The sequence below is a fragment of the Phalaenopsis equestris genome, unplaced genomic scaffold, assembly GCF_001263595.1.
Source record: "Phalaenopsis equestris unplaced genomic scaffold, ASM126359v1 Scaffold000591, whole genome shotgun sequence".
Taxonomy (NCBI): domain Eukaryota; kingdom Viridiplantae; phylum Streptophyta; class Magnoliopsida; order Asparagales; family Orchidaceae; genus Phalaenopsis; species Phalaenopsis equestris.
This window is the reverse complement of record NW_018165031.1, coordinates 131,721-141,319: the sequence shown is the minus strand read 5'-3', so window position 1 is coordinate 141,319 and position 9,599 is coordinate 131,721. Positions and strand designations below refer to the sequence as shown.

General features: G+C 33.8%; 1 protein-coding gene across 1 annotated transcript; it reads left to right on the top strand.

Moving 5' to 3' along the window:
- Window positions 1-5,221: 5,221 nt before the first annotated feature.
- Window positions 5,222-8,370, top strand: LOC110029539 (proline iminopeptidase-like). The gene is made up of 5 exons (XM_020731874.1): window positions 5,222-5,414; window positions 6,634-6,719; window positions 6,816-6,923; window positions 7,745-7,870; window positions 7,954-8,370. The coding sequence occupies exons 1-5, from the start codon at window positions 5,222-5,224 to the stop codon at window positions 8,146-8,148; spliced, it is 708 nt and encodes a 235-aa protein (XP_020587533.1). The 3' UTR covers window positions 8,149-8,370.
- The last annotated feature ends 1,229 nt before the right edge of the window (window positions 8,371-9,599 follow it).

Below are 9,599 nucleotides of genomic sequence, written 5' to 3'. Positions count from 1 at the left end.
TGAAAAAGCTTACGATAATAAGGTTTCAAGAGATATCCTTTGGAGAGTTCTTGAGAAGAAAGATGTTGATATGACTTATATTCAAGTCATTAAAGATATGTATACTAGAACTGTTACTTGTGTTCAAACTGAAGGAGGATTGACCAAATATTGTCCTATTTCTGTTGGATTACATCATAGATCAGCTTTAAGCCCGCATTTTTTTGCTTTAGTTATGGATGTCCTTACTAGACATTTACAGGAGGATGTACCTTGGTGTATGCTTTTTGCTGATGATATCCTTCTCGTGGATAAAATGAGAGAAAAAGCCCAGGAAGAACTTGAATTAGGGAGGTCTACATTAGAGTCTAAAGGCCTTCATTTAAGTAGAACTAAAGCTGAATACATGAAATTTAATTTTAGTAGTAGTAGCTCTAGTGACAGAAGTATGACTTTGGGTGATCAAATTATTAAAAGCTGTGAACGGTTTAGATATTTTGGGTCTGTTGTTCAAAGCGATGGTGATATAGATGGGGATGTTAATAGTAGAATTCAAGTTGGTTGGTTGAAGTGGAGGAATGTTTCGGGCCTTTTGTGTGATAGAAAATAACCGCTTAGACTGAAAGGAAAATCTTATAAGACGTTGGTGAGACCTGCAATGCTCTATGGCACTGAATGTTGGCCTTTAAAAGAGAAGCATAATAATAAGTTAAGTGTTGCTGAGATGAGAATCATTAGGTGGATGAGTGGTTTTACACTTAGAGTCAAAATGCGAAATGAATGTATCCGTGATAGAGTTGGTGTAGCTCCTGTGACAGACAAAATTAGAGAAAGTCGCCTTAGATGGTTTGGTCATATTAAACGTCGACCATCTGATGATCCGATTAGGAGAGTAGATGTTTTAGATTCGACTTGTGCTAAGAAAGGCAGAGGTAGACCTAGGAAGACTTGGGCTTATTGTATAAAAAATGTTCTTAATTTACTAGAACTAAATGAAAATAGGACGCAATGGAGAAAAATGATTCATGTAGCCGACCCCACGTAGTGGGATTAAGGCTTTGTTGTTGTTGTTGTAGTCAATTGTGCGTTTCTAGCTTCTCGGTTTTATTTTCTTCCTCTTGTTTGTTATGTGCAAGATCTGTACTTCAAGAAGTTGATTGGGATTGATGATAGACAGATTATATATTTTTAGATGAGCTGTGAGTTCCGGATGTTGTAGCCTCTTTGGTTGTCTTATCTTCTTTTCATCTAAGTTCTTATAACTTTTATTTATGACACTCATATTGGACATGTTTCCACTTCTTGTTTAAAGTTTTTGGCTTCTAAAGGAGCTTCAGAAATTGCTAACTCATGATATTTCAAATTGTTGTGGTTGCAAATTAGCTAAATTTTTTACTTTGCTCTTTTATAAAAATCTTTCTACTTTTCTTGCGTCATTTGATTTAATTCACTCTGATGGTGGTTATTATCTACTATTTTTACAAAAGGTGGATCTCGATATTATATTTTATTTATTGATGATTGTTCTCGTTATTGTTGTAAAATCATGTTTCAGTTACTCGTGGAAGAAGAAATGAAGAGCCGGAAGAGGAAATGAGGAAGTCGAAGAAGAGGAAGCGAGGATTGTGAAGTTGAAGAGAGGGGAGATGACACGGGCGTCAGGTCGAGTTGAGTCAGCAATACCGTGTTTGCGAGAAGAATTAGGAGGCGGCGCTGGCGACTGGAAGACATTAAGGATTAGAAGAAGAGGATGATGTGGAGGATCTCTCGTGCGATTCAACGCGCAGGAAAGAAGCTCTCTCGAGCGCTGCTGCCATACGAAGGAGGAGGTCGTATTGCTATCGTGTGCATAAGGGAGGAGAAGAGTAGGCGGAATCGCATCTCACATGGTTTAAGGCTCGACCAAAAGGTGAGTCAGTAATGATAATATAAGAATTTCATACATATAACACACACACAGATATATATATATAGGGCAAATATATTAAAGAGAAAATGTTACAGATATGTTGTATTAGTGAGGCCAAAATAGAGACTCAACCCACACGGTACAACTCACACAAAAAAAGAAAAGTAAAAACCCAAAAATAGATGGTACATATAAGATCAATCGGGACGACACAATTTAGTTCTTCCTCTACCTCTAGTTCTCGGAAGAGAACCATCTAACAAATTAGTTAGGTGCGCACCATTGCCCGAAGTAACCGAAGTATCATCCATTAGATTCCTTAGTTCAAGTAGATCTCCATTCTTTTTCTTCCTCTTGGAAGTGTAGATCTGTCATTCCTCATTTGAGGATTGTTGCTCATTCGGATGAGGTGATAGTGTTGAAGTAGAAAGATTGTCAGCAGTTGTACCCACAAGAGGTTTAAGTGTGTGTGAGGTATGAGTTGTCTTCTTTACTCCAGATACTTCCTGAAGATGAGGAGCTGCAATGTTCTCCTGATTGTCAGTCCATGTAGGTAGGGGTTCTTCAGTACTATTTTCAATATGGTTTTGCTCCGCAGGGCTATTCAGCTTCTCATCAATCGCAGAAACAATATTTTCAGGGCGAGGGTCCATAGGGGCAATTAAATCAGACATCAAATCATGTCTTGTGGTAGTTTTCTCTCCAGGTGAAACAGATATGTCCAGAGCACTGGGGTTAGATCCATCCTTATTCACTTGATCTTTAGAATTCAAATTATGATAAAGCTTATGACATTTATCAAGGATATGTCCAAACATCTTACGATGAGAACAATAAGGAGGTTTATGCTCTATGACGATTTGCTGTCAATATCCATCATGAGTTGTGTCCAACCAAACTTCAGTAACATCAGTTAAAGTAATATATCTTTCCACAAGAATTCTGGCCACAAAAGGTCTGATTAAGTTGAAAGTGGGTAGATCTAGCTTCATAGGGTCCCAAAGTATGACCTCAATAGAGTAAAAAACCTATTAATGAAAAAAGTGCAGCTTGAGACCAGGTAAACTAAACCATACCGCATACGTAAACTAAACCATACCGGTACAGTAGGAGGTTCATGAGTGGGGTTAGAAGCAGGAGACCACTTGAGTAGCTTCATTAATTTACCAACAATGTTAAGATATTTTTTGGAGAAAATCTGAGTGTAGTCTTCAGCCACAGTTAATTGAATCAATACATGTCTCCCATCCATGACCCTCACTTTCCACTGTTAATTTGATATCATCAAATCTTTTCTTGATATTTTCCATAAGTGGGTGCCCCCACGGAAATTTTTTAATAAGAGCAAACTGGACTCAGTCAGGTTTGAAATTTCTGACTCAGAGAAAAAAAAGTGTTGTTTTCCCACTTTTTCTGCTTGCATTCTTAATAAAAAGACAGTCACCTGTACCGTCACGATACTCCTTATAACTTGAGGTGAAGACAACCGTCACCTCCACCCGAGGATTACTCACCATGTGGGCAAAGGAGATTTTGTCAGGTTTAACCGAAGAAGAAAGAAGCTCAATCACAGCAATGAGAAGCACTACCAATTCGGGCAGAGGGCAAATGACTTGCCGAAGATGATCTAAAGTCGAGCCGAAGATGTTTGGGCGAAGAAGCAGATGTCGAAGCTACGGAACAGTCGCAGTTAACGGGGTCCACAAAGATAGGAAAAGTCACGCAGAAGACACGAACCGCAAAAAATGGTGACTTGACAAAGCTCAACGAAGCCAACGCTGAAGCCCTTCGTCGTTGGATAGGACGAAACAATGTGTGTAGGAGGAGACGACGTGCGCAAAATCCGAAGGAGAAGAAACCCTTTGTCGTCGAAGACGACGGAAACGATTGAAAGCTTATGGATTCAAACCAAGGAATCGCCATCTGGCGAAACCCTAGCTCTGCCCGCCACTGACGCCATATATATATAACATACATATACATATAAATAATTAGGATAACATAAAATAAATAATGGAATTTAATATTAAATAATGAAAAGTTAATAATTTATTAAAATAATAAATTATAAATTTTATACTATGTTAGGCTTCTAAATTTAAAGGAGTCAACGTCAAGGCAAATTAAATTGAAATTATTCTACATTGAGGTAAGGACTTATGTTCTTATATTATGGTAATATTTTGTTTCTTCTCGATAAAATGCTTGTTGAAATTATTATTGAATTTTATATAAGAATATTGACTGCTATGCAAATGAGGATGAAATATTTATTATTAAAAATGTAATATTTTTATAGTATGCTTGTATGTGTATGCTTAGTTATGTTGGAGTCATTGATGATATTAGTAAGGTACTTGTTCACGTATATGAAAAATGATATTGATATTTAGATACCTTAAGAGAAATAATTTTTAGACAATGTTATTATAAAGGTTGTATCGTTATAAAATGATATTGATATGCTATTGACATAATAAGATTCATTGGATAACATCTAAAATGTTTATATTGATTTATTAAAAGCCTAATTGGTATGCATATTGCTTTCTTTAACCTTGTATTACTATAATTTAGGAGTATGTGTATTCAATGTCTTCTTTAGCTCATTGTTATTTAAACTAACTTTTCAGGTTAATTTAATTGATTAAAAGATAAACGATAGAAGACAAAATATTTATAAAAGATGCAGACAATCAGTAATGTGAACTTAAATATATTGTTTTAATTTAATTTGATTAGTGATTCTTTCATTTGTTAATAGTTAGTTATATAAAATGAATATAGGAAAAATTTTAGTCTCACAGTCCGATCGTCTGTTCCCATCTCGTTTAATTTCATACCACGGGTCGGGTCGTGATAATTATGGGGTTTGTCTTATGAAATATCATTATGATTTTGTAAGCATTTATCATATATTTTGAGCATTCATTAAAACCTAACACAATATTTTTATTAAATGTTTTAGGTACAACTTAAGTGATGAATATACATCCAATCATTTTTCTGAACTACTTGCTTCAGATGGAGCTTTCCATCAAATCTCTTGTTCCGACACTCCAAAACTTTTAGTTACTTTGTTTCCGTTGATATCCTTGGGGCACTCAATTTCGGAATCTTTCTCCTCCCAGCCACTTTAACTTTAGAGCTTTGAGCTTACTCAGATGTAGATTAGGGAGGTGATTCTTTTGACCTTAAATCTAACACTGGTTTTTGCATATTTCTGGGTGATTCACTCATCTCTTAGAAGAGTAAGATGAAGAATCTTGTCTCTCGGTTTTCTTTAACCTTGAAGAATCTATTATTTTCTGCTTCCTAAATGAAAATCAGGGTATGGCTTCTATTATTGTTGAGATTATATGGTTACGATGGTTTCTTGTTGATATGGGAGTTTCCTTTTCTGAGCCAACTCCCATGTATTATGATAATACCAATGTTATTCAGATCACTCGCAATCCAGTATCTTATGAGCAGACAAATCATGTCAAGATTGATTGTCATTTGACTTGTCATTACTTCCAGAGTGGTACCATCATTTTGCCCCATATTTCTTTTACCATGCAAATTGCAGATTTGTTCACCAAGGCACACACTATTTTACATTTTCGTTTTTTAGTTAGCAAGCTCTCGATGTTTTGTTAACTCGTCTTGAGTTTGAAGGGGGATATTAGAAGTATTATTTGGTTATGATGGTTACTTACTGATATGAGAGTCTCCCTCTCTGAGCCAACTGCCATGTGCTATAACAATATCGGTGTTTTTCAGATCACTCGCAATGCAGCTTTTCATGAGCGGACAAATCACGTTAAGATTGATTGCCATTTGACTTGTCATCACTTCCAAAGTGGTACCATCACTTTGCCCCATATCTCTTTTGCTATGCGAATTGCAAATTTGTTCACCAAGACACACACTACTTTATGTTTTTGTTTTTACTTAGCAAGCTCTCAATGCTTCTTGTTAACGCATCTTGAGTTTGAAGGGGGATATTAGATATTATTATTATTTTAGGGCAGTTTAGTATTTTCTTGTTTTCCTTCCTTTTGCTTATATAACTCTCGTGTAACTTATTCTTTTTATGTGCAATATGAAACCCTAGCCTTGAAAATCATGTTTTTCTTTGGCTTCTTCTTCTCCCATTCATCTATAAACTTGCATATGTTTATCAATCTAAAAAACTTGCATATTATTTACATATCTAAGGCCTAAACTTTCATTTTTACATACATGACACCTTATCCACATATGAAAATGTGTATTCCACCTTCAAAAAGTTAAAACGCTGGTACTTTTGATGTGACATGAATGATTTAGTTGGTATAAATATAAAAAAAAGTGAGGTTTAAATATTAGATATGTAAATATATAATAATTGGGTAGTATGTATGTAAATGCCCCAAAAATAAAATAAACATGGCAACTCGCCTCATGTAAAGCTGAGTTAGTCTTTCAATTTTTTTGAGGTCCCCATTACTGCAGCACAAATTAAAGATTTGCCCCTGAACAAACCATAATTAAAAACCAATCTAAATCCTATTTTTTAATGCACCTAACATCGGATGATTTTCCAAAACTGAATTTTAAAATCCAATCTAAAACATGCTCATATTAATCCGCCTTCATACAATTCTAAGTGGGGAGTCCCACTTGGATAGCACATTCACTTGAATCTGCAACCATGTCAATTTTTGTCATTTTTATGTTCCTTAGTTCTTAGTTTCTAGTAAAATTTAACTGATTGACAGCCTATATTCCATTGCAGTTTGAAAATTGGATTGAGTTTGAAACAAATCCTCTCTATGCTCTGTTGCATGAATCTATATATTGCCAGGTAATCTTTTGCACTTATATAGCTAGGTCATGGTGCTACAGGTAAAACAGCTGTAGTTGTGTATTATTGATGTGTGTCCCTCGTTATATCCTGAAGGGTGCTTCATCACTGTGGTCTGCTCACAAAGTAAGAGGCGAATATGAGAGCATATTCGACGCCATCAGCGCTGCCAAAGAAGCTCGCCCGGTATTTTTCACAGGAGAGGTAAACCTTTATTTTGTGAGAAAGGAATCTGAAAATAATAACAAAAAGTTGATAATTATCTTAACAGTGATGCTGAAATTATGGTTGCCTTTTTATGGCTTAAACCGGTTTTTTCATGTTGTTGATAACTCAATCAAACTGCTTTCCGTATTTGAATGTGTTAGTTTGGTTTTGTAACTCTGCACATGTTTATATTTAAATAAATTCATGTAGCAATCTTGAAGCAGTCGAATGAGTTTTTGTATCAAACGTTCATGTTTTAATGTATTCGAGAGAAGTTGAGCTGGTAAAAAGAAGATTTTGGCGGTATTGAATTGATTTTTTGCACATGAAAGAGAAGAACTAATGTAAAATAATTATTAGGAAGAAAAATTGGTTGATTGAAGATAATATTGATGGAGCTGTGTAAAAAAAATTGAAAAAAAACATCTGTTTTACATTTTAGATAACAATCAATAGAAATAAATGAATGATGTTGATCGATAAGGCTAGCTCTATGTCAATCAGAAAGGACGGAAATCAGACAACTAAATTAGTTTTATATAATTAGGAGCTTCTTTATTTAAATTATTTCCAATTTATTTATTCTAATTTATTTCCCTGTTAGCTGAATATTTAGATTATGAATATGCATTTGAATATGCATTATTCATTATTAAGTTACCTAAAATAGATAGATTTTACGATTATTATTTAATGAAATGAAAGCAAAGGAAAAAGGCACCGAGCCTATTCAGGATTCGATCTAATGGCAAGATGGCAAATTATGAGTTTCTCTTTCAAGACAAAACTTTTCATGCATGCAGTAACATGGTTTGCAGATGGTGTTCCCATGGATGTTTGACGAATTCAATGCTTTAAGACCCTTCAAAGAAGCTGCTCACTTATTAGCCGAAAAAGACGATTGGCCGCCGCTATACGATGTCAAAGTGCTCAATAACAATCAAGTATGTTGCTAATTCTTTCATAAACTTGGAATTATATGATATTTATGGTACCTTAGATTTCATGTTGCATATAATCTCTACAGGTTCCTGTTGCTGCTGCAGTGTATTTTGAAGACATGTATGTGAACTTTCATCTTGCCATGGAAACATCATCAGAGATTGGTGGGATCAGACTGTGGGTAACTAATGAATACATGCACACAGGGCTTCGTGATAGTGGGTCCCAGGTTTTGGATCAATTGATGGGGATGTTGCAGGGGAAGAAGCCCTGGTTTTAGTATGAGATGATTTGAATCTTGTTGATGTTTCTGATGGGGTTTTAATGAGTACAATATGATGCATAATATCCCATGAAAATAATCCTGAAGTAACGCAGAATGACTTTATTAAACTTGAGCTTAGACTTTGTTATGTGATATGGTGAGTTGGAAAGGACTTGTTTTTTAAGTGGTTGTCATATTGAAGAGAAGATTTTATTGTTATCATGCACAAATATTTTTCCTTGCATTCTTTTTCTAATAATATCTACTATTTATAGCTTTTGAAAATAGAGCTAAAATATATAAAAGTTATATCCTGAATACTCTCAAAATGGTAAGTTCTTAATAAAAATAACAAATATTTTTAAATTATTAATAAGTTTAATTTTAATTAAAATTCATGAATATATTAAATTGTACATAAAAAAAAGATAAATTCAATGGAATGAAAGTGAATCTAAAACTTAATGATTTAAAAGAAATTGTAAAATGTAGCTTTGTATGTGTTTTTTAAAATTTCAAAACATATTAAATAATCTTTAAAAAATTAGAAATGTTTTTTATTAACATCTATGTTATTGTAAGTTATCAAGATTGCTATATAAATTTTTAAAATATTAGTTTATTTTAAAATGCTCTTATTAAATTATTTTGATAACTTTAAAGCTATCTAAGAGGCATAAAAAATTATTAGTATAAGAAAAAAATAAGACTTGTTTAATGATAAAATTTATTTGCTCATTATTCTTAACTCAAAAATTTATATAAAGTAATGGAAATAAAATACAAATTAAAAAGCATCTCAACTTATTAATATTTTTAAATTAACATAAATTGTGCAAATTAGAGGTAAATCATAAGGGTAATCCGACGATATTTGAAGGTTATCGCCAGATTTGCGTCTGTTTATGTCTGTTTCTTTTGTAGATAAATTAGCAGTCGATAATGCAATTTTGGTCTCTCTAACGTCGAAATAATTCATCGTAATGTATTTTTGTCGTAATTTTTGAGTCTCATTAGCGTTAGTTCTCGCTGAGGCTACACGTGTCTGTATTTAGGGCTATAAACGAGCCAAGCTTGAGCGAGCTCAGTCTTGGCTCGTGTTCGGCTCATTTGAAATAGCTCGTGTTTGAAATTGGCTCGTGAATAGTGTGTTCGTGTTTGACTCAAATTAAATATCCGTGTTCGTGTTCGGCTCGAAATTGACAGAAAAATTAAATTGAAAAAAATAGATGTAAAGTGTGGGATTCGAACATGGACCAAATATATAAAAAAAAAGACACAAATCATATTACCACACGAGATGATATGATTTAAACTTAGATATAAATATATGTAATATATTATTATATAAATAATTATATATTTTTTTAAATTTCGAGCTAAAACAAGCCGAACAAAGAGCTGTTCATGTTCAACTCGTTTATAATTCGAGCTTTAAAAACTTGTTCGTGTTTGGCCAGGTTTTT

Excerpts from the sequence above, each read along its gene's own strand:
- LOC110029539 (XM_020731874.1), top strand. The coding sequence starts at position 5,222 with ATGGCTTCTATTATTGTTGAGATTATATGGTTACGATGGTTTCTTGTT. Across the intron at positions 5,415-6,633 it reads TTGTCATTACTTCCAGAGTG|CCTATATTCCATTGCAGTTT; the intron begins GTACCATCATTT and ends ACTGATTGACAG. Across the intron at positions 7,871-7,953 it reads AAGTGCTCAATAACAATCAA|GTTCCTGTTGCTGCTGCAGT; the intron begins GTATGTTGCTAA and ends TAATCTCTACAG.